Genomic DNA, 26,505 nt, shown 5'->3' with positions numbered 1-26,505 from the left:
ACCGTAGCAGTCGCACGGTTCCAGACTGCGCGCCTAGAACCGCGAGACCACCGCGGCCGGCCAAATATTGTATTGACTAAATTTAATACACATACAAGTTTACCTTTACAACGTGCACTCAGATGATCGAAAATCACTTTTTACAATTATTCTGCCATACTATCAACGTACTTTTCACTTTTATGAACTTTATCAAGAAGTGCATTTTCGTTTGAAATTGTATCATAAAAGTCAGTACACGATACACCATTAAAGTGTGTTTTGACAATGAGCAAGGCCCACACTGTTTCAACTTTTATTCTGTGTTTTCCATCTGACCACAAAGAGTTCACTAACGAAAACATACGTTCCACAGCAGCATTTGACCCAGGAATTGCCAGACAAAACTCCACCAAATCAATCATGTTTTTCATGTTAATGTTTTTACTTTTGAAATAAGCAAATATTTTACATTTTCTTTGTCTCCTTCTTCACTTTTTATGAAGCTTTGTGCACATGAAAGTTCATCGAACAGTTCGTCTTCATCAACAGGAAAATTTGGTACAATACTTTTAACAAAAACACAACAGTCCTGAATATCCTTCCACTGTAGCTGCTCCTTTCCAGTATTAACCCAGCCAAATGCTTTAAAAGGTGTGAGAAATGGTAAATACCATTCTTTAATATACTTAATGCAAGAGTCATAGAAGATGTCAGCATAAATATGAAATTGTTCTACAGTAATTTCACCCTCTCCTCCAGCTTTCTTCGAGTCTCATGTACAAAGGATGTGAGAAATCTTTCAGATTTTCCACATTGTAATTTGCCAAATAATTTGTTTATTTCTTGATAAACTTCCACTATTGTGATTTCTTGTTTCTCATTACATTTAATTGTTGTGGAGAAAGGTTTTAGCTGGCTAACAAGAAAATATAGAAGAAAAATAGACACAGGGTTGTCAAAGAATTGTTTAAGGATAACAGGACACTTATCAAGGGAAATGAAATAAGATTTCAAAGCAGGAAATACCTCTTCAATTCTTTCCAATGCTGGTAGCAGAGATAGCCACCTTGTCTTGTTGTGCCCTAGTACAGTTTTGTATTCAGTTTCAGTAAACTTACAGAATGACTTCAGAGATTCAACCCTTACTGTATATATGTGGAAATGCTGGTAGATTTTGTTTACAATTAATTGGCAGTCGATGGGTAGGCAATCTGAGCCAATTTGTAAGGAATTGTGCACCACATGTGCTGGACAGCCAACACCCACTATCTTATTAATTGTGTTCTGTTGCAGTTTATAGAACATATTGTTTTTTTCCTTTCCTCTGCTTACCACCAAAATTAGTGTTAGTGTTGTCTGCAGAAACTGCAATCACCTTTCCCTCAAGATCATATTTCTTTAAAACCTCCAGCACATAATTCTGAAGTAAATCTGAAGTTTCTCCAGCCAAATTAACCAATTCGAGCTCTTTCACAGTGATGACATTTTCAGGGTGATAATACCTGATAAGGAGAGGAACAAACTTCAAATCCAGATGATTCGATGTATCAATCATTACAAAAATGAATCGAGCACTTTTCAGTTCATTTAAAACCTCCTGAGCTGCATACGGTGCAATAACATTTGAAATGATTGCACTACATTTTGTGTGTCCACATGTGTTTTTAGGATTGAAAAGTTTTTTAACAACTGCTGTAGTACAGTCCACTGACTTAAAGCTGTGGTTATCCATTGTACTGTGGTATGCAAACGTAGCATCTTGTGCTGCCAACTGCCTATCCATTTCTGTTACTGATTTTAAGTTTACATAGTACTCAGTCACGCATTTATTAGCTCTTTTCGTTTGGTCACTCATGCGATGTTTCTTCGTCGTAACGTGATTCACAATGTCAGACCTTCCACCATGACCAATAGCAAAGTTTGATCTGCACAAAGTACCGGGTGATCAAAAAGTCAGTATAAATTTGAAAACTGAATAAATCACGGTATAATGTAGATAGAGAGGTACAAAGTGACACACATGCTTGGAATGACATGGGGTTTTATTAGAACCAAAAAAATACAAACGTTCAAAAAATGTTCGACAGATGGCGCTTCATCTGATCAGAATAGCTATAATTAGCATAACAAAGTAAAGCAAAGCAAAGACGATGTTCTTTACAGGAAATGCTCAATATGTCCACCATCATTCCTCAACAATAGCTGTAGTCGAGGAATAATGTTGTGAACAGCACTGTAAAGCATGTCCGGAGTTATGGCGAGGCATTGGCGTCGGATGTTGTCTTTCAGCATCTCTAAAGATGTCGGTCGATCACGATACACTTGCGACTTCAGGTAACCCCAAAGCCAATAATCGCACGGACTGAGGTCTGGGGACCTGGGAGGCCAAGCATGACGAAAGTGGCGGCTGAGCACACGATCATCATCAAACGACGCGCACAGGTGATCTTTCACGAGTTTAGCGATATGGGGTGGAGCGCCATCCTGCATAAACATCGTACGTACCAACAGGTGTTTATCAGCCAGACTGGGGAAGATGCGATTCTGTAACATACCGGCGTACCTGTCACGCGTCACGGTAGCAGTTTTGCTGTCCAGCGCCATCTGTCGGACATTTTGTGAACTTCGTTTTTGTGTTTTATTCTAATAAAACCCCGTGTCAATCCAAGTATGTGTGTCAATTTTTACCTCTCTATCCACATTATTCCGTGGTTTATTAAGTTTTCAAATTTATACTGACTTTTTGATCACCCTGTACATTCTACAGTTCCTCCACTATCAGTGATGAAAGGAAACTCGCTCTTTATATTGCTGTTAAAATTACACTTTCGTTTTGGCACAAAGAAACAGTGATTGCACAGTGCAAAACATTAACAGTGTGGTGGCGAAAGCCAGAGAGCAAGTATCAGTGGTGTAGAGTATCTCTGGACCGAAAGGACGGATTCAGTGGATCGATTTAGAAGAGAAGTATCTTCGTTGTTATTCGTAACCTATAGTGCGTTTAAAATTACTTGCGATTTTTGACAGCTCGGTACATGTTTGGGGTATGCTGGAAGTCATCACACACTTCCTATAGTAAATAATTGCGCAGTTAATAGCAAGTCAGACAACCAGTAGCGTAAAATACTCTAGCCAAGCGGAATCATAAAAAACGGGACATTTGAGCGTCCCCAAAAGAACTTTCGGGACAGCGGGACACTTTGGTAAAAAACGGGGCTGTCCCGGGAAAAATGGGACGAATGGACACCCTACCCTAGATCCAGAGGAGTCCTGAAGAAACTCGCAGCAGAGGGATTGAAACGTTGAGCACTAGGTTGAAGAGTAGTATATGACGCGGCCTAACGACTGAGAAGATTTTACCGCCAGTAACTAGTCACGTACGGCAGCTGAGATTCGGCGCGCAGTACCCACCTCCGGCGCCCAGCGGCGGCGTGGCTGCGTGGCCGAAGAGCAGCGGCGGCCGTGTGATTAGCACCACGCCCACCAGCGTGAGCGCGATCGTGAGCGCGTGGAACGGGCCGCACGGCTCCTTCAGGAAGAGCCGCGCGAAGATGGCGACGAACACCGGCACGCTGAACACCACCACCGAAGCGTCCGCCAGCGGCATGTGCCTGCCAACACAGCACCGAAACATGTCACGTCACAGCACCTCACCTCAATTCATCCACATGTATAAACCACTGCTGCGAACGCTTCCGTAATACCAGCAGGGTCCCCAACGAGAATGAACTTGTTGTGTACATAGTTCCGTGTAGTCAGTGCGTACACAACTTTCCCACTAGAGCGCGCTCCGCTAAGCGCGACAGAGCAGGCGCAGCACTCGTCCGTCTCCGCACTACGAGATGGCGCTGCCTTAGAGACGGACCAAATTCTGCTTCCGCCGATCCGCGTATTAATATGTAACGCAGCCCATGAGATCGCTGCTAACGTAGAACCTTTCCTCCTCGCAGATCACACTCGCGCAGGGATACCTGAACGCGCGAGGTATTATAATGAGTGTACAGACCTCCGGTTAGTCAGTCTGCATTTGTCTGCACCAGTCTGTACGAGTCTGCATTAGTCTGTACCTGTCTATAGTCAAGTTTCAGTCTGCGCCTAATAAGATTACCATATTCCTGTATGTAGCCATGAAGATAAATGAATAGACACTTTGTCAAGTATCAGAGATATGTGAGAATAAGTTTAACGTACCAAGACCAAAGGAACTTCAGACTGTCAATTGTAAACAGAATCCAGAATCAAGTTACGTAATGTCTATGCTTTTTATTGGTTCAAATGGCTCTGAGCACTATGGGACTTAACATCTATGGTCATCAGTTCCCTAGAACTTAGAACTACTTAAACCTAACTAACCTAAGGACATCACACACATCCATGCCCGAGGCAGGATTCGAACCTGCGACCGTAGCAATCGCGCAGCTCTGGACTGAGCGCCTAGATGCTTTTTATTATTTTAATAAATGTGTGTGAAAATTAATCAAGTTCTGTTTAAAGTTGGTCATCGTCAATCTGCTACTCTAAGCGTACAAGTGGCATTTCTATCATCTGACCTAACGACAAAAGATAAACACGCCACGATAAGACCACGAGACATATTGCTGACACTCACCTACTTCGTTAGAGCGACAAGTTAAATAATCTGATGGTGTGTGTACCGAAGGTCTTACAGTACGCACACCACAGAACTGCTAGGTCTCTATCCAGGAATCGTACCCATAGTAAGGTCGAACGAGTGTTTTGTAAGCCACCTCCTTTGTTGATGGACTACATTTTCTAAGGACTCTCCCAATGAATCTCAACCTGGCACCCGCCTTAGCAGCAATTAATTTTATATGATCATTCCACTTCAAATAGGTCCGTACGCATACTCTCAGATATTTTACAGAAGTAACTGCTACCAGTGTTTGTTCCGCTATCATATAATCATACAATAAAGGATCCTTCTTTCTATGTATTCGCAATACATCACATTTGTCTATGTTAAGGGTCAGTTGCCACTCCTTGCACCAAGTGCCTCTCCGCAGCAGATCTTACTGAATTTCGTTGCAATTTTCTAATGCAGCAACTTCTCTGTATAGTACAGCATCATCCGCGAAAATTCGCATGGAACTTCCGACACTATCTACTAGGTCATTTATATACAGGGTGATTCAAAAAGAATACCACAACTTTAGGAATTTAAAACTCTGCAACGACAAAAGGCAGAGCTAAGCACTATCTGTCGGCGAATTAAGGGAGCTATAAAGTTTCATTTAGTTGTACATTTGTTCGCTTGAGGCTCAAATGGAAACAGATGAACCTTTCGTTTCAAAGACTGTGTTTAGTGATGAAGCAACTTTCCACACTAACGGGAAAGTCAACCGTCACAATGTCTGTATATGGGGCACTGAGAATCCGCGGGAAACAACTCAGTATGAACGTGACTCGCCTAAGGTGAACGTTTTCTGTGCCATTTCAGCCAATAAAGTTTTTGGTCCCTTTTTCTTCGAAGGTGCTACTGTAAGTGGACTACAGTATCTGGAGATGTTAGAGAATTGGCTGTTCCCTCAGCTCGAACAAGAAGCACAACAATTCATATTTCAGCAGGATGGAGCGCCACCACATTGGCACTTATCTGTCCGTAACTACCTGAACGTCAACTACCCGAGGCGATGGATCGGCCGCCAGGCAGCCCGTGACAGAGCACTTCATCACTGGCCTCCAAGAAGCCCTGATCTTACCCCCTGCGATTTTTTCTTATGGGGGTATGTTAAGGATATGGTGTTTCGGCCACCTCTCCCAGCCACCATTGATGGTTTGAAACGAAAACTAACAGCAGCTATCCAAACTGTTACGCCTGATATGCTACAGAGAGTGTGGAACGAGTTGGAGTATCGGGTTGATATTGCTCGAGTGTCTGGAGGGGGCCATATTGAACATCTCTGAACTTGTTTTTGAGTGAAAAAAAAACCTTTTTAAATACTCTTTGTAATGATGTATAACAGAAGGTTATATTATGTTTCTTTCATTAAATACACATTTTTAAAGTTGTGGTATTCTTTTTGAATCACCATGTATATTGTGAAAAGCAATTGTCCCATAACACTCCCCTGTGGCACGCCAGAGGTTACTTTAACGTCTGTAGACGTCTCTCAGTTGAGGACAACATGCTGTGTTCTGTTTGCTTAAAACTCTTCAATCCAGCCACACAGCTGGTCTGATATTCCGTAGGCTTTTACTTTGTTTATCAGGCGACAGTGCGGAACTGTATCGAACGCCTTCCGGAAGTCAAGGAAAATGCCATCTACCTGGGAGCCTGTATCTAATATTTTCTGGGTCTCATGAACAAATAAAGCGAGTTGGGTCTCACACGATCGCTGTTTCCGGAATCCATGTTGATTCCTACAGAGTAGATTCTGGGTTTCCAGAAATGACATGATACGCGAGCAAAAAACATGTTCTAAAATTCTACAACAGATCGATGTCAGAGATATAGGCCTATAGTTTTTCGCATCTGCTTGACGACCCTTCTTGAAGACTGGGACTACCTGTGCTCTTATCCAATCATTTGGAACCTTCCGTTCTTCTAGAGACTTGCCGTACACGGCTGTTAGAAGGGGGCAAGTTCTTTCGCGTACTCTGTGTAGAATCGAATTGGTATCCCGTCAGGTCCAGTGGACTTTCCTCTGTTGAGTGATTTCAGTTGCTTTTCTATTCCTTGGACACTTCTTCCGATGTAAGCCATTTTTTCGTTTGTGCGAGGATTTAGAGAAGGAACTGTAGTTCGATCTTCTTCTGTGAAACAGCTTTGGAAAAAGGTGTTTAGTATTTCAGCTTTACGCGTGTCATCCTCTGTTTCAATGCCATCATCATCCCAGAGTGTCTGGATATGCTGTTTCGTAGCCTTCATCATGGCGTCTGTAAAGCCGTCGGCACACGGACCGTGCATCCGAACGTTGAGCGTGCCGAGTTTCTGACGTCATAGCGTGGAATAGCACGTTCGGGAGTCTTTCCGAACGTGCAGAGCAATATCTGGCATGTCAGATATTCTGAGCGTGCGTCTGAGCGTTGACCAATGAGATGGCAAAACGCCACCTCCGTCACACGCACGCCGTCTCCCTTCAGTACATAGTTGTGAGGCGCTATATTGGCATTCATTTCAAGCCTATATGTATATATGCCGTTTCTGAGCACCAGCAAATTGAGAATCACTGGAAAACCGGTTGTTAACTTTGTGATTCGTTCCAATAAAATAATGAGAAACATCATTTTCTTGGCAAAAGAATAATTGTAACTTGCGTATTAGGCAGCGACACACTGAAGATCCACCCAAAACGCATTGTTCTTGGTACAATTTGTTATAATTAAATTTCAATCTATATCTATGATTAAATTTCAATCTATATCTACGATTAAGATTTTCAGCACGTGGTACCATAGTATGATTAAATGTGAAGACTGTGTTGTTGGTTCAGCGTAATCAATAGCGTCACTGTACTATATAGAGTTGTTTGTTGGGGCGGTGGCTCGCGTCTTGACACTTCTAATTTTTTCCCTAACATTCACGTTATTATTAGGTTCTCATACTTTATTATTAGTTTGATATAAGTTCACCTTTTTTTTTTGGGGGGGGGGGGGGGACTTCGTTCGACTGGCTTAATCTACAGGACAGCTTGCGCTACTTTGCTCGTTTTTCTTTTACGCTTCGTAATTCACATGTTGCAAAGATTATGCTACTGGGTAGGAACAGTGATCAAGTAAGACTGACCTTGGGGTTTTACTAAAATGTGGGAATGATGAAATAATGTTTATCTTATGCGGAGAAGTATTCCAAATTTGTACCGCACTGTTTGCAATGGAACTTTTGTAAGCTTATGTCCTTACTGATTGGACATGGTACTTTCCCTTTCATGGACGATGGAGGAAATGTGCGTTTTAATAGAGCTAACGTGGGAATTTTATCGCGCCCGTTGAATAAACTGTGTTATTAACGAACTAGAAACATCCCTCAACTGCCGCTGGAGTGCGTTGCGATCGCCTATACCACGTTGGGGCCCACGTACCGTATGCACAAGTAGCATCGTTCCTGAGCGCTAAGGAGTTCAAATGGCTCTGAGCACTATGGGACTCAACTGCTTAGGTCATTAGTCCCCTAGAACTTAGAACTAGTTAAACCTAACTAACCTAAGGACATCACAAACACCCATGCCCGAGGCAGGATGCGAACCTGCGACCGTAGCGGTCTTGCGGTGCCAGACTGCAGCGCCTTTAACCGCACGGCCACTTCGGCCGGCTTCCTGAGCGCTAAGCAGCACGTTGAACTTGGCACACTCAACGTTAACGTCCGACAGCGCGGTCCGTGTGCCGACGGCTTAACAGAGGTGCGTTCCAAGCAGCGATCTGTCATTGAATATTTTATATCACAGGTATTCATATGCGCTTGAGGAAAGTCTGTGGAGAACTCGTAGTCAACAAAAGCACGGCGAGTCGTTGGGCGAGGCGTCTGTCATCATCTCAACAAGGTGGCGCAAACCAGTCCTATCTCCCGCGTGGCGGCCGGCCGCGCACAGGCGTTGGTTCCGGAGTGTTGGAACGTGCAGTCACTGTGATCGACTGATCACAAGTAAACACCTTGCTGCACACTCGATGTCTCTTTTGTTAGTGCTGACACACTCGCCCACCATTTGGGGTATTCAGTGGCGTGTGTCCGGCTGGGTGGTGCGTGTCTCGCGAGTTCATCGCCGCCTAACAGAAGACTATAAAGAGAAATAGAGGACCATATCTGCGGAATTGCTTGCGCATTACGAGGCTGATCGTGACAAGTTTTTCTCGAACTTCGTCACAGGCAATGGACTTGAGTTCATCACATCAAACCGCAAACGAAACGGCAATCTGTGGAGTGGCGCCACCGCATCTCCTCCGTAGACAAAGTTCAAGGCGGCGACGGCCTTCTGGATCTCTTCCATCATAGCGCATACCCTCAATTATGACATGTATTTCCCTGCTCTAACGGAAGCCGGCCCCTGTGACCGAGTGGTTCTGGGCACTTTAGTCTGGAACCGCGCGACCGCTACGGTCGCAGGTTCGAATCCTGCCTCGGGCATGGATGTGTGTGATGTCCTTAGGTTAGTTAGGTTTAAGTAGTTCTACACTACTGGCCATTAAAATTGCTACACCGGCAGGAAGAAGATGCTGTGATACGCAAATGATTAGCTTTTCAGAGCATTCACACAAGGTTGGCACCGGTGGCGACACCTACAACGCGCTGACATGAGGAAAGTTTCCAACCGATTTTTCATACACAAACAGCAGTTGACCGGCGTTGCCTGGTGAAACGTTGTTGTGATGCCTCGTGTAAGGAGGAGAAATGCATTCCATCACGTTTCCGACTTTGGTAAAGGTCGAATTATAGCCTATAGCGATTGCGGTTTATCTTATCGCGACATTGCTGCTCACGTTGGTCGAGATCCAATGACTGTTAACAGAATATGGAATCGGTGGGTTCAGGAGGTTAATACGGAACGCCGTGCTGGATCGCAACGTCCTCGTATCACTAGCAGTCGAGATGACAGGCATCTTATCCGCATGGCTGTAACGGATCGTGCAGCCACGTCTCGATCCCTCAGTCAACAGATGAGGACGTTTGCAAGACAACAACCATCTACACGAACAGTTCGACGACGTTTGCAGCAGCATGGACTATCAGCTCGGAGACCATGGCTGCGGTTACCCTTGACGCTGTGTCACAGACAGGAGCGCCTGCGATGATGTACTCAACGACGAACCTGGGTACACGAAAAGCAAAACGTCATTTTTTCGGATGAATCCAGATTCTGTTTACAGAATCATGATGGTCACATCCGTGTTTGGCGACATCGCGGTGAACGTACATTGCAAGCGTGTATTCGTCATCGCCATACTGGCGTATCACCCGGCGTGATGGTATGGGGTGCCATTAGTTACACGTCTCGGTCACCTCTTGTTCGCACTGACGGCACTTTGAACTGTGGACGTTACATTCCAGATGTGTTACGACCCGTGGCTCTACCCTTCATTCGATCCCTGCGAGACCCTATATTTCAGCAGGATAGTGGTTGGTTGGTTGCTTGGAGGTGGAGACCAGACAGCGAGGTCATCGGTCTCATCGGATTAGGGAGGGATGGGGAAGGAAGTCGGCCGTGCCCTTTCAAAGGAACCATCCCGGCATTTGCCTGGAGTGATTTAGGGAAATCACGGAAAACCTAAATCAGGATGGCCAGACGCGGGATTGAACCGTCGTCCTCCCGAATGCGAGTCCAGTGTGCTAGCCACTGCGCCACCTCGCTCGGTTCAGCAGGATAATGCACGACGGCATGTTGCAGGTCCTGTACGGGCCTTTCTGGATACAGAAAATGTTCGACTGCTGCCCTGGCCAGCACATTCTCCATATCTCTCACCAGTTTAAAACGTCTGGTCAATGGTGGCCGAGCAACTGGCTCGTCAGAATACGCCAGTCATTACTCTTGATGAACTGTGGTATCGTGGTGAAACTGCATGGGCAGCTGTACCTGTACACGCCATCCAAGATCTGTTTGACTCAATGCCCAGGCGTATCAACGCCGTTATTACGGCCAGATGTGGTTGTTCTGGGTACTGATTTCTCAGGATCTATGCACCAAAATTGCGTGAAAATGGAATCACATGTCAGTTCTAGTATAATACATTTGTCCAATTAATACCCGTTTATCATCTGCATTTCTTCTTGGTACAGCAATTTTAATGGCCAGTAGTGTATGTCTAGGGGACTGATGACCTCAGATGTTAAGTCCCATAGTGCTCAGAGCTATTTGACCCATTTGAACCCTCACGGAACTGAAGAAACGACTTCAGCGGCACAAAAATGCAAACGAACTTCGCTTTCTCCATGACGAAGCACGGCCTCACACAAGACGGCGCACCCAAGAGGAGCTCATAAACCTGCACTGGCCTGTTCTTCCTCATCCACCCTAAAGCCCGGAACTCGCACCTTCCAACTTCCATCTGTTTGGCCCAATGAAGGCTGCACTCCGCGGGAAGCAGAATGTGGATGATAGGGAGGTTATTGATGCAGCAAGACGCTGGCTCCGACGTCGACCAGTAGGGTAGTACCGTGCAGTCATACAAGCCCTTCCAGTGAGGTGACGTAAGGCCGTCGCTCTGAGCGGAGATTATGTTGAAATATAGGGTTTTGTAGCCAAAAGAGTGGGGAATAATATTATGTCTTGGAATCTTAAATATAACTGACCTGTTTTCAGAAAAAAAGTGTTACCGTACTTATTGAACGCCCGTCGTAAAATGTGATGAGACCTTCAATAAAATTTTATTTCGCAAATTTAAGTACCAGCCTACCTAATACGTGGGGGAGTTGGAAAATAAGCTTCCTCTATGGTCTGTGGTCAGAGTTGTGTGTGAAAGAAAAAAAGAGAATGAGACATTAAAGATAAGACATATCTTTATTTTTCTACATAATTTCCAAGTACCGGTACATTGACACATTTGTCATACCGCTTTATAAGCTTCAAAAAGCCTTCCAGGAAAAAATCAGGGCGTTGCATACAGAAGAAGCGTTGAACGGCTTGTTTGACGTCAGCACTGCTGCCAAAGCGCCTTCCGCAGAGAGTCTTCTTCAAAGCAGGAAACAGATGGAGGTCACTTGGTGCGAGATCCGGACAGTGAGGCAGATGGTGTAGGCGCTCCCAACCAACAGTTGCAATATGGTTCTGCGTTGCCGTCGCGGTGTGTGGTTTCGCATTGTCATCCAACAGCAGAACGCCAGATCTGAGAAGGCCAGGCCGCGTTTTCCGAATCGCCTCTTTCAATTTCGACAGAGTGGCACAGTACCGCGCAACACTGATGATTGCATCCTCCAGAAAGTCCAGCGGCAAAACTGCTTCGGCGTCCCACAAAACGGTGAGTAGCACTTTACCTGCAGACGGACAGGTGATGACGGATGTTTCCACTCCATAGATGCGGTCTTCGATTCGGGCGTGTAATGGCGGACCCACATTTCGTCCCCCGTCACAATCCGAAACAGAAGGTCATTGCCAGATTCATGGTAACACACGAGCTGTTCCAGGCTGAACGTCATGCGTTTTTCCATGTGTGTCGGGGTCAGTTGGCGGGGCACCCATCGTGCTGACACCTTCCTGTATCGAAGAATGTCGTGGATGATCTTGTGAACTCGCTCATGTCCGATTCCAAGTTCTGCCGCTACTCCATCGATGGTGATACGCCGGTTTGCTTTATTCGTGTCATCCACCTTTCTGACATTTGTATCTGTAGTGGCCGTGCGCGTCCGTCCAGGTCTCGGTATGCCCTGCACCTGCTGACGTCCATCACTGAATTGCTGGCACCATCTCCGCACCATTTGCCTCGACATCACACCTGACCCATACAGCTCAACAAGGCGGTTATGATTAATTTCTGTGCCTGATACTCCCCGTGCCCATTCGTAGCGGATAACAGCTCTGACTTCCGCCTTTGACCACAACTCCAAAACGCACCTTCTCTCCACAGCTCCGGGAAAAGACCGAGCGGCTGGCCTCCGCTTTGCGCAGGCACTGCGACAGCGCCATCTGCTTGATCGCGGTCGACCTCTACCCAATGATGTATCGGTGTCTTGCACGTGCGCGTTCACCTGCCGTGTCATCTTTCGCCCATATCACACAACTCTGCCCACAGTCGACAGGGGAAACTTATTTTCAAACTCCCCCTCGTACTAGTCATCAAGTCAAAATTAAAGTAACTGGTCCACTACCTGTTTAGGGCGAGTTTGTACTAAAACAACTGACCACACTGTTCTTCCTCTCGTGTTCACCTAGTTGGAAGGGTGACATAATCACTGTTCCAGGTTTCGTCATCTCTCGAATTACCTGCAAGCAGGAACGGCAGTCGTCCGCTTTGGCAGACGTTGACTTGAACAAACACTCTCGATGTTCTAGTACGGACAGAAGGTCAGCATCGGTTGTAATATCATATGTATGTCATTGCAGATCTAGATGACTGATGCTTGTACATGCCAAAGTTGTATTGTAATATGTGTCGTTATAACTATGCTGAGTCTCCATGACTACCTATAAGACACTTGCCATTGCTACGCTGTTAGCTGAGATCTATATCTGCAATAAGATACAGATTATATTACGACCGATGCTGACCTCCTTTCCACCTGGATTACATCATGATCCTAGAACACAATTATTTACATAAAAACAAATCTAATTCTCGGTGTTGTTGTTATGGCCTTCATTCTGAACACTCATTTGAAGCAGGTCTCCACCTAAGTCTATCCTGTGCACATCTCTTCCTCTCTCCATAACGACTGCAACCTACATCCATTTGGTCTTACTGCATTCATGCATTGGTCTCCTCTGCCGGCCGAAGTGGCCGTGCGGTTAAAGGCGCTGCAGTCTGGAACCGCAAGACCGCTACGGTCGCAGGTTCGAATCCTGGCTCGGGCATGGATGTTTGTGATGTCCTTAGGTTAGTTAGGTTTAACTAGTTCTAAGTTCTAGGGGACTAATGACCTCAGCAGTTGAGTCCCATAGTGCTCAGAGCCATTTGAACCATTGGTCTCCTCTACGATATTTACTCTCCACACTTCCATCCATTATCAAACCCGACGGCCTCACGATCTTCCGTAGTGTACTCGAAAATGTCGACGCTGGATGACTATAGGATTTGAATCTAAACTCTATTTGGTTTGGCGAATTTTGGGTTGCTCTAAATGTGGAAAAATGTAACTCAGGGCAGATGAGTTGGAAAAACAGTACTGTGATGCTCTAATACACTATTAGTGGTGTGCTGATTGATACAATCACGTTAATTAAATTGCTACGTGTGACACTTCAAAGTGACATGAAATCGAACGAACACTTACGGTCGATCGTAGTGAAGACGAATGGTCGACTTGTCGACGCTCGAGTTTCTAGGGTTCCCAACGTGTCAGATTGACGGAACATATCGAACCAATTCAGAAGCCTGCTGCTAGATTTCTCACCTGTAGGTTCGTTCGACTACCGAGTATTACGGAATTGATCCAAGAACTCAAATGAGGTTCCCTGGAGGGAAGGCGTCGTACTTTTCGCGGAACACTGTCGACAAAGGTTGGAGAACAGGTAAATGGAAATGCTCGTATGGCATTGTTGGCCGGGAGGCCCCATTCGGTGAGTTCGGCCGCCGTATTCCAAGTCCTTTTTAGTTGACGCCACTTCAGCGACTTGCAAGTCAATGATGAAGAAAATGATGATGAAGGACACACAACACCCAGTACCCTGCCGGGAATTGAAGTCGGGGACCTCTGGTAGGTGATAACGCTACCGCTACTCTACGAAGGCAGACATATTTGCGACACACGTAATAATGATGACCCCACCATCAACGTACAATTCGCTTAAAATCCGCGAAGACTAGAGAAATCAGGTCCGTACGGAAACGTACAGAGGTAAGGATGTGCGACGTTGGCAAATCATCGATGCTGATTTAGACTCATCCTCAAAGTCTAAACATCGATGGCCAGTAACAGCCGACGCCAAAATATAGCTGTTTCTAACGACGATGTTAAATTACGAATATAAAGCTTAGCGTAAACGGCAACGTACAAATACATCTAATTCACGTACATTCGTCAAGAAATGAGAACAATTAGATTTACTGGTTGTTCAAATGGCTCTGAGCACTATGGGACTTAACATCTTAGGTCATCAGTCCCCTAGAAGTAGAACTACTTAAACCTAACTAACCTAAGGACATCACACACACATCCATGCCCGAGGCAGGATTCGAACCTGCGACCGTAGCACTCCCGCGGTTCCGGACTGCAGCGCCTAGAACCGCACGGCCACCGCGGCCGGTTTTACTGGTTGTAATGCTTTTTTATTACTAGTTCGAGGTTTCAGAAAAATCTAACACAGAATTATTTTCCAGTATTGTAGCGCGTTTTGTAACAGAATAAGGGTAAAAAAATCAGGTATCAGCAACTCACTGAATCACTCCTCGGCAAATACGACACAGCCACATCATTTCTTACCCATCTTCAATGTTAACACAGACAGCGTGAAAATGAAATAGTTAGTGTTTGTCCTTCGTGACAATATTCTATCAAAGTGAAAAACAAAAACAGTAAATTATTCGAGTGCTGGCAAAACACAAACACCTGAAAAATATTAATTTTGGTTATGTTGGCTTCCTTTACACACTATGCGCTCAAAATTATCCGGACACCCCCAAAACATACGTTTTTCATATTAGGTGCATTGTGCTGCCACCTACTGCCAGGTACTCCATATTAGCGACCTCAGTAGTCGTTACACATCGTGAGAGAGCAGAATGGGGCGCTCCGCGGAACTCACGGACTTCGAACGTAGGCAGGTGATTCGGTGTCACTTGTGTCATACGTCTGTACGCGAGATTTCCACACTCCTATATAGTGAAGTGGAAACGTGAAGGGACACGTACAGCACAAAAGCGTACAGGTCGACCTCGTCTGTTGACTGACAAAGACCGCCGACAGTTGAAGAGAGTCATAATGTGTAATAGGCAGACGTCTATCCAGACCATCACACAGGAACTCCAAACTGCATCAGGATCCACTGCAAGTACTATGACAGTTATGCGGGAGGTAGAAAACTTGGATTTAATGGTCGAGCGGCTGCTCATAAGCCACACATCACGCAGATAAATGCCAAACGACGCCTCGCTTGGTGTAAGGAGCGTTAACATTGGACGACTGAACAGCGGAAAAACGTTGTGTGTGGAGTGATGAATCACGGTACACAATGTGGCGATCCAATGGTAGGGTGTGGGTATGGCGAATGCCCGGTGAACGGTATTTGTCGGCGTGTGTAGTGCCAACAGTAATATTCGGAGGCGGTGGTGTTATGAAGTGGTCGTGTTTTTCATGGAGGGGCTTGCAGCCCTTGTTGTTTTGCGTGGTACTATCACAGCACAGGCCTACATTGATGTTTTAAGTACCTTCTTGCTTCCCACTTTTGAAGAGCAATTTGGGGATGGCGATTGCATCTTTCAATACGATCAATCACCTGTTCATAATGCCCGGCCTGTGGCGGAGTGGTTACACGACAGTAACATCCCTGTAATGGATGGACCTGCACAGAATCCTGACCGGAATCCTACAGAACACCTTTGGGATGTTTTGGAGCGCCGACTTGGTGCCAGGTCTCACCGACCCACATCGATACCTCTTCTCACAAGGGAACCTCTCCATCGCACCCCCCTCAGATTTAGTTATAAGTTGGCACAGTGGATAGGCCTTGAAAAACTGATCACAGATCAATTGAGAAAACAAGAAGAAGTTGTGTGGAACTGTGAAAAAATAAGCAAAATATACAAACTGAGTAGTTCACGGGAACATAAGCAACATCAAGGACGCTGGGACCGCAGGAGCCCCGTGGTCTCGTGGTAACATGAGCAGCTGCGGAACGAAAGGTCCTTGGTTCAAATCTTCCATCGAGTGAAAATTTTAATTTTTTATTTTCAGTTTATGTGACAAACTCTTATGTTTTCATCACTTTTTTGGGAGTGATTATCACATCCACAAGAAAACCTAAATCGGGCAAGGTAGAAGAATCTTGTTACCCATTCGCCAAGTGTACAAGTTAGGTGGGTCGACAACATATTCCTGTCATGTGACGCACATGTCGTCACCAGTGTCGTATAGAATATATCAGATGTGTTTTCCTGTGGAGGAATCGGTTGACCTATGACCTTGCAATCAAATGTTTTCGGTTCCGATTGGAGAGGTTCGTCCTTTCGTCTACTAATCGCACGGTTTTGCGATGCGGTCGCAAAACACAGACACTAAACTTATTACAGTGAACAGAGACGTCAATGAACGAACGGACAGATAATAACTATGCAAAAATAAAGAAAGTAAAATTTTCACTCGTGGGAAGACTTGAACCAAGGACCTCTCCTTCTGCAGCTGCTCACGCTACCATGGGACCACGGCACTCCTGAGCTCACGTTCTCCTTGATGTTGCCTATGTGGCCCATGGACTACTCAGTTTGTATATTTTGCTTATTTTTTCACAGTTCCACACAACTTCTTCTTGTTTTCTCAATTGATCTATGTTCAGTTTATCAAGGTCTATCCACTGTGCCAAGTTATAACTAAATCTGAGGGGGGTGCGATGGGGAGGTTCCCTTGTCAGTGCAGCACTCCGTGAAGAATGGGCGGCCGCGCGGAGTGGCCGCGCGGTTTAGGGCGTCATGTCACGGACTGCGCGGCTCCTCCCGCCGGAGGTTCGAGTCCTCTCTAGGGCATGGGTGTGAGTATTGTTCTTAGCACAAGTTAGTTTAAGTAGTGTGTAAGTCTAGGGACTGATGACCTAAGCAGTTGCTCCCTTAGGAATTCACACACATTTGAACATTTTTTAAAGAATGGGCTGCCATTCCCCAAGAAACCTTCCAGCACCTGATCGAACGTATGCCTGCGAGAGTGGAAGCTATCATCATGGCTAAGGATGGGCCAACACCATGCTGAAACCCAGCATTACCGATGGAGGGCGCCACGAACTTGTAAGTCATTTTCAGCCAGGTGTCCGGATACTTTTGAACACACAGTGTATAAGAGGCAGTCAAATGAAAACTAGGCAGAAAGAAAAACTATTGTTTCAAAAGTAATAACTGTTGACACCTTTTTTCGAACACGAGACAAGACAGTCAATGGCTTCATGGGAAAATGTTTGCGGTTGCGTACGGAACCATGATTGTACCGAAGTGTGCTCTTCTTCGTCCGAAGTACATCGATTGCCACGAATGTCTTCTCACATCTCCAAAACTACGGAAATCGCACGGGGAGAGATCGGGACTGATGGACGCTATGTAAGGGTTTCCCAGCGAAACTTCTGCAGCGTAACTGAAACAACTGGCACGCCATCTCCGGGAAAGTCACGATGATGTTTTTCGTTGGCTGAGAGGGCTCGCTGCTGGTTTACTTTATTGAATACGTCATCATAATTAACGCATAGCGCTACGTGACCACTTTACAAAAACTGAGGCGCGCGATCAGGTCCAAACGACCAGGACTGTTGACGGACGGTATCATTCTGTTGCAGGGTAATGGTCGCCCACATGTTGCCAAGGTTGTTTGGACTACGATGCAGAAATTTCGCTGGGAAGCCCTTCTACAGTCTCCATATAGTCCCGATCTGTCCTCATGCGATCTACGTATTTTTGGAGCGATGAGGAAAGACATTCGTCGCCTTTGTTTTACGTCGGACGAACAAGTGCACACCTGGGTGCGATATGTATTGTAGGCAACCACAAAAATTTTTCCAGTAAAGCTTTCACCGTCTTATCTCACAGTGGAATAAATGTATTAACAGTTATAGTAATTATTTTTAAAATAATAGTTTACTTACTTTTGTCGATCTGTCTCTTTTTTTTTTTTTACTATCCTTTATAGTTAGGCTTACATACAAACCTATTCATTTAAACGACTAGAAAATTATTCACAGTTGTAACAAGTGGCCTGGTTTTTTTTAGTCAGTATCGAAGGCCGATTATCTGTCTCTAGCATCGTTGTCACAATATTTCAAATACTACACGTTGTTTGTAAAAGAATGACCTGATTTCAGAACTCCATATGTATATTGATAAAACATGGGATAAATTGCAAAATACAAAATCTTAAAAGTTTTAGCTATGCTATTACAAATGCTTTATATGTCCACCACTAGCAGCGCGAACAACCTCTAGACGGTAGCTAATTTCGTTCAAAATGTTCAAATGTGTGTGAAATCTTATGGGAATTAACTGCTAAGGTCATCAGCCCCTAATCTTATACACTACTTAACCTAAATTATCCTAAGGACAAACACATACACGCATGCCCGATGGAGGACTCGAACCTCCGCCGGGATCAGCCGCACAGTCCCTAATTTAGTCATAAACTTTATACAACACGAGTATATATGCTTTTACAGAAGTTATGGCGGCTGTTATTCTGTTTTTGACTTTTATTTCAGGTGGTTAGGTGGAGATGAACACACTTTCCTTCACATATGCCTTAAATTAAAAATCGAATGGTGTCATATATGGTGATCTTCGAGGCCAAGAATGCGGGGCAGTGTCTCGTGGTCCTGAGCGCCCTATCCAAAGTTGAAGCAGAGCGTCACTGAGAAACTTGACGTATGTTGTTGCGCCAGTGTGGTGGGGCTTCACTCCGTTGGAAAATGGAGTCATCGGAGCCCTCCTGGAGCTGTGAAAAACGCCAGTTCGAAGATAGCTCATTCCAGTCGCTGTGTTTTCCTCAAAAAAGAAGGCACTGTACACCTTCTCACGAGAAATGCCACAAAAAACATTCACTTCAGGCGAGTCTCTTTCGCACCTAATAATGTCATGAGAGTTCTGGAGTCCCCATATGCGCACGTTATGTCGGTTTACTTTGCCGCTAGCATGAAATGCTGCTTCATCACTGAAAATTAACTGTGGCAAAAATGTATCATCTTCCGTGTCCTTTAGCAGAGCACTGCTGAAGTCAAGCCGTTTCCGTTTATCACCAACCCGAAGAGCTTGCACTAATTGTACTCCGTCTGGTTTATAAACCAAATGACTCCTTAACACTCGCCAGGCACTCGTATGAGGCATTGCCGTTTCTCTGGTTGTACGGCGAGTAGACTTTAGTGGACTCCGTTCAAACGTTTGCCAAATTCTTTCCACCGCCTCATCAGAAGCGAGAGGTCTAGCTGAAATCTTTTAGCGATAGCACAGACGAATGCTTTAGGGAGGAAGCGGATCAATGTCAAAACGCCGAAGAAACGAACGCTGGACCGAAATCACTGACTCACTCATTGCAAACTACAGCACACAAAACGCCTTCTGTTGTGTGGAGCCGGCCGGTGTGGCCGTGCGGTTAAAGGCGCTTCAGTCTGGAACCGCGTGACCGCTACGGTCGCAGGTTCGAATCCTGCCTCGGGCATGGATGTGTGTGATGTCCTTAGGTTAGTTAGCTTTAATTAGTTCTAAGTTCTAGGCGACTGATGACCTCAGAAGTTAAGTCGCATAGTACTCAGAGCCATTTGAACCATTTTGTTGTGTGGATTTGATTAGATTTATTCCTCATTCAGAGACCTGCTGCCTTACATTTTATAACAGGTCATCTGTCAGATAATGCCGGCGTCCCCCGGAAACGTTGCAATAAAAGACAACGGCCAATCCTTCCAACACCGGAAAAGCAAAAAGAATGGACCCTTCTCAGAGCCAACTCTGACGATTGCAAGCCTAAACGTAGAGGGTATCACCAAAAACAAACAACAAATCATATCACAACTTTGCCGCACGCACAAATGGGACATACTGTGTATACAAGAAACACACAAAAAAGAAGGGGCAATAAAACCAGAAATAGAAGGAATGAAATTAGCCACAGAAAATCCACATCCTAAATATGACAGCGCTGTCTTCACAAAACCTGAGATTGCCATAATATCAACTAACAGAACTACATACAATAACATAGAATTACTGACCGTCGAGTGTAGCACTTTCACCGTAACGTCAGTATACAAGCCGCCCGGAGAGAAGTTCAACTTGACTTTGCCGCCAAACTTCAACAACCAGAAAACACAGTTCATCTTAGGAGACTTCAACTGCCACAGCACATCATGGGGCTACAAACATACAGACGACAACGAACATAAATTAGAGCAGTGGGCGGAAATAAATAACTTATCCCTGATCCATGATCCCAAGCTACCATGCTCGTTCAGCAGCAAAATCTGGAAGCGCGAATACAACCCTGATATTTGTTTTGTAAGCACAAACGTTGAAGACCGATGCTTAAAAACTGCATACGCACCTCTTCCTAAAACACAACACCGACCTATCGGAATCCAAATATACGCTGCTTTGAGAACAACGATAATACCATTCCGCAGACGCTTCAACTTTAAAAAAGCTAAATGGACAGAATATGCTGTGGAACTGGATGCAGAAATAAAAAATCTACACCCAATCCCAGAAAATTATCAAACTTTCGTAGAGACCCTCCAAAAGATTTCTCCAAGACACATACCCCGAGGCTGCAGAGAGCATTTCATCCCAGGTCTCTCTGACTAATCAAAGAACATCCTGAGGGAGTACGAAATGCTTTACGTACTGGACTCCTTTAGTGAAGAGTAGTCCAATGTGGAGAAACACTAATGGAAATGATTAGTGAATCAAGACAAAGGAAATGGGTCGAAACTCTGGAAAGAATGTATATGACCCACAGCAGCAAAGTCGCTTGGAACTTAATAAAAAAACTTAATTGTGACTCTGGGACAGCTAAACAATGCTCTTCAGTAACACCCAATCAAATTGCCCATCAGCTCCTACTAAATGGAAAACTCAACAAGAAATGTCAGAAAATAAAAATCAGCAGAATTCAGAGTCAAGAGTCAAGCATGTTCGAAATACCATTTACCATGAAAGATCTTAATCATGGAATGAACTCAATGAAAAACGGGAAAGCAGCGGGAGTCGACGATATATGCGTGGAACAGATCAAACAGATCGGACCTAGTGCCAAGCAATGGATCCTGCAGCTCTTTAATCATTGCTTAAAAACGTGTAAGACCCCAAAGACGTGGAGGAAATCAAAGGTAGTGGCGCTACTAAAACCTGGGAAAGACGCAGGTCAACCGAAGAACTGCCGCCCAATAGCACTCCTGTGCCATCTGTACAAACTGTACGAACGAATTATCCTAAACCGCATAGCAAATATCGCAGACTAAAAGCTCATTCCCCAACAGGCTGGATTCAGACCCGGGAAATCATGCACCAGTCAAATCCTAGCACTCACAGAACACATAGAGGAAGGGTTTGAAAACAAACAAATAACAGGTGTAGCATTGGTGCACTTAAGTTCTGCATACGACACCGTCAACCACAGAAAGCTCATGGAAAAACTGTACTCTACATTTAAGGATCATCAGTTCACAAAAAATCATTGAACCTCTGCTGCAAAACAGACAGTTCTATGTAATGCTGGACGGAAAAAAAAAGCCGATGGTGACGACAAAAGAACGGTCTCGCCCAGGGCAGTGTGCTGGCCCCCCTACTATTCAACCTATACACCAATGATCAACCAACACCCATTTCTTGTATGCCGATGATCTGGCCATTACAGCGCAAGGAAATAGCTTCGAGGAAGTTGTTGTTGTTGTGGTCTTCAGTCCTGAGACTGGTTTGATGCAGCTCTCCATGCTACTCTATCCTGTGCAAGCTTTTTCATCTCCCAGTACCTACTGCAACCTACATCCTTCTGAATCTGCTTAGTGTATTCATCTCTTGGTCTCCCTCTACGATTTTTACCCTCCACGCTGCCCTCCAATACTAAATTGGTGATCCCTTGATGCCTCAGAACATGTCCTACCAACCGATCCCTTCTTCTGGTCAAGTTGTGCCACAAACTTCTCTTCTCCCCAATCCTATTCAATACTTCCTCATTAGTTATGTGATCTACCCATCTAATCTTCAGCATTCTTCTGTAGCACCACATTTCGAAAGCTTCTATTCTCCTCTTGTCCAAACTATTTATCGTCCATGTTTCACTTCCATACATGGCTACACTCCATACAAATACTTTCAGAAATGACTTCCTGACACTTAAATCTATACTCGATGTTAACAAATTTCTCTTCTTCAGAAACGATTTCCTTGCCATTGCCAGTCTACATTTTATATCCTCTCTACTTCGACCATCATCAGTTATTTTGCTCCCCAAATAGCAAAACTCCTTTACTACTTTAAGTGTCTCATTTCCTAATCTAATTCCCTCAGCATCACCCGACTTAATTAGACTACATTCCATTATCCTTGTTTTGCTTTTGTTGATGTTCATCTTATATCCTCCTTTCAAGACACTGTCCATTCCATTCAACTGCTCTTACAAGTCCTTTGCTGTCTCTGACAGGATTACGTCATCGGCGAACCTCAAAGTTTTTATTTCTTCTCCATGAATTTTAATACCTACTCCGAATTTTTCTTTTGTTTCCTTTACTGCTTGCTCAATATACAGATTGAACAGCATCGGGGAGACGCTACAAGCCTGTCTCACTCCTTTCCCAACCACTGCTTCCCTTTCATGTCCCTCGACTCTTATAACTGCCATCTGGTTTCTGTACAAATTGTAAATAGCCTTTCGCTCCCTGTATTTTACCCCTGCCACCTTCAGAATTTGAAAGAGAGTATTCCAGTCAACATTGTCAAAAGCTTTCTCTAAGTCTACAAATGCTAGAAACGTAGGTTTGCCTTTCCTTAATCTTTCTTCTAAGATAAGTCGTAAGGTCAGTATTGCCTCACGTGTTCCAGTGTTTCTACGGAATCCAAACTGATCTTCCCCGAGGTTGGCTTCTACTAGTTTTTCCATTCGTCTGTAAAGAATTCGTGTTAGTATTTTGCAGCTGTGACTTATTAAACTGATAGTTCGGTAATTTTCACATCTGTCAACACCTGCTTTCTTTGGGATTGGAATTATTATATTCTTCTTGACGTCTGAGGGTATTTCGCCTGTTTCATACATATTGCTCACCAGATGGTAGAGTTTTGTCAGGACTGGCTCTCCCAAGGCCGTCAGTAGTTCCAATGGTATGTTGTCTACTCCGGGGGCCTTGTTTCGACTCAGGTCTTTCAGTGCTCTGTCAAACTCTTCACGCAGTATCATATCTCCCATTTCATCTTCATCTACATCCTCTTCCATTTCCATAATATTGTCCTCAAGTACATCGCCCTTGTATAGACCCTCTATATACTCCTTCCACCTTTCTGCTTTCCCTTCTTTGCTTAGAACTGGATTTCCATCTGAGCTCTTGATATTCATACAAGTCGTTCTCTTATCTCCAAAGGTCTCTTTCATTTTCCTGTAGGCAGTATCTATCTTACCCCTAGTGAGATAGGCCTCTACATCCTTACATTTGTCCTCTAGCCATCCCTGCTTAGCCATTTTGCACTTCCTGTCGATCTCATTTTTGAGACGTTTGTATTCCTTTTTGCCTGCTTCATTTACTGCATTTTTATATTTTCTCCTTTCATCAATTAAATTCAATATTTCTTCTGTTACCCAAGGATTTCTACTAGCCCTCGTCTTTTTACCTACTTGATCCTCTGCTGCCTTCACTACTTCATCCCTCAAAGCTACCCATTCTTCTTCTACTGTAGTTCTTTCCCCCATTCCTGTCAATTGTTCCCTTCGAGGAAGTAGAAGGGAAATTAGAAAGCTCGCTACACGTAATGTCTGAATACTATAAAGAGAACTTCCTCAAACCAAATCCATCTAAGACACTGGTTAGCGCTTTCCACCTCCGCACAAAACAGGCAAACAGGAAGCTGAACGTCACCTGGAATGGCAACAAACTGGACCATACGGACAAACCAACATACCTTGGTGTCGTGCTGGATATATCACTGACGTACAGATATCACTGTGAAAAACCTGCCAAAAAGTTGCTGCCAGGAACAATATTTTAAGAAAACTGACGAATAGTAAATGGGGAGCTAGTCCGACTGTATTACGAACAACTGCTCAAGCACTTTGCTTCTCCACGGCAGAATATGCATGCCCTGTATGGTCCCGATCCACACATGCCAAAAAAGTCACTACAGTCCTTAATGAAACATGCAGGCTAACAACAGGATGCATGAAACCCACTCCACTTGGGAAAATATACAAAGCAGCTGGATTCTCATCTCCCGAATCCCGAAGAATTGCGCACGAACATACAGAAAAATTTAAACAGATTTTCGACGAGCGCCACCCGCTGCATGGTTCTTCATGTGGACGTAGCAGACTTAAATCCCGCAAGAGATTTCTCACTAGTGAATTGAACGAGCCTCCGTAGGACTACCCTGCCTTACGAGAAATACCCAGCGGCAGTACATCAAGCTGGAAGATTTGGAGAACACTGAACCGCATCAGAACAGGCGTAGCACCAGTTAAAGCAAACCTAGTCAAATGGGGCTTCAAGGACGAAGGAGACAACAAATGCGACTGTGGTGAAGTTCAGGATATGGAACACCTTCTACAGTGTTCCATCTGCCCCACAAGGTGTACCCTTGACGAACTATGGCTTGAGAAGAGAGAAACATTGGACTTGGCCCGACATTGGGCTGAAAGGCTTTGAAACAAATCTCCGGACACGAAAAAGTAATTAACTTATAACAGGTCGCTCATTTTAAAGCTTTTCATGTAGGTTACAAAATGTATTCCGTATTATGTTTTCCAGTAATTACAATGGAAGTAATGGTTCAAATGGCTCTGAGCACTATGGGACTAAACATCTGAGGTCATCAGTCCCCGAGGACTTAGCACTACTTAAACCTAACTAACCTAAGGACATCACACACATCCATGCCCGAGGCAGGATTCGAACCTGCGACCGTAGCAGCAGCGCGGCTCCGGACTGTAGCGCCTAGAACCGTTCGGCCACCGCGGCCGACTGGAAGTAATAATAAATTAAAAATACACTAGGAATTGAAAGGGAAAAAACACAAAAATATTCATATTTGAAGAAGATATGATGATAGATGATAGGAAAGACTCGGATAGTGTGTGTGTGTGTGTGTGTGTGTGTGTGTGTGTGAGAGAGAGAGAGAGAGAGAGAGAGAGAGAGAGAGAGAGAGAGAGAGACGGGGGGGGGGGGGGGGAGGAGGAGAGAAATGTTACCCTATCTGAGCTAGCCTGATCTGAAAGCCTCGGAACTACTTCAAGCCTTGCAGTCCCTGTTCGCTACAGTTTAATTTACGGACTAATATTTCTAAACACTATTTACAAAAACACTGTAACTACTATATACATTGTGGAAAGCGCAGTGGTGTCTGAGGTAAAGTATGTTATTTCTTGGGGTTATTAATTAACCTCCATTTCCTGTATTATGTGTCTTGAATTTTACCTGTTACGTTGCTTATATATTAAGTGTTCAGTTACGAATGTTACATCCCAAAAGCGGCGTAATGATCGCGAGATGAATATGCCTGTTGTGTACACTTAAGCTAGAATAGGTTTACAAGGTTGATTGCATTACACCGTTTATTCTGATACAGTTTAATTATTTTAGCTGTTGTGTAAGGTTGGTTGTGATACGTGTTGGTGAGAGTGTTTACTCTTTGAGCGAGTGTGTGTTTCGGTACTGCTGTCTGTGTTGGTGCACGAACTGGAAATGCTGTCTTACGTGTTTCGTGTGTGTTGCAATGTTCTGTTATACGGCCGTGTCTGTCTGTATTCGTCATGTAATGTCCTTGAGACATCATCAGCGATTTTATTTACTACAGAGTGTCCGAAAAGTCTTTCCCTGATTACATAAATTGATAACTCAGGCTAGAAGTAAGATACAAATATGAAACTGGTGTCTAATTGTTTACAAACTATCAAAGTTTTTTTCACATCAGTAAACTTCCACATGAGCACCCTTGGTAGCAAGTAGCACATCTAGGCGATATTCAATTTCCGTCCACACATTAGCCAACATCACTGGAGGGATCGATTCAACGACTGTGGTTATCCGTTGCCGCAGGGTTTCAAGATCT

The 26,505-nt window shown here is 44.5% G+C and overlaps 1 protein-coding gene across 1 annotated transcript in view; it reads right to left on the bottom strand.

Annotated features, from left to right (window-relative positions):
• LOC126204063 (solute carrier family 35 member G1) overlaps positions 1–26,505 on the bottom strand; it is a gene marked incomplete at its 5' end in the record, with an annotated part of 97,389 nt that overhangs the window by 56,944 nt on the left and 13,940 nt on the right. The window contains one exon of the mRNA XM_049938486.1: positions 3,394–3,593. Within this exon, the coding sequence (XP_049794443.1) occupies positions 3,394–3,593 (200 nt within the window). The remainder of the gene's footprint in view (positions 1–3,393; positions 3,594–26,505) is intronic.

This window comes from Schistocerca nitens, chromosome 9 (assembly GCF_023898315.1).
Source record: "Schistocerca nitens isolate TAMUIC-IGC-003100 chromosome 9, iqSchNite1.1, whole genome shotgun sequence".
Taxonomy (NCBI): Eukaryota; Metazoa; Arthropoda; class Insecta; order Orthoptera; family Acrididae; genus Schistocerca; species Schistocerca nitens.
The sequence above is the reverse complement of the archived record's forward strand: the minus strand, read 5'-3'. Positions and strand labels throughout refer to the sequence as shown.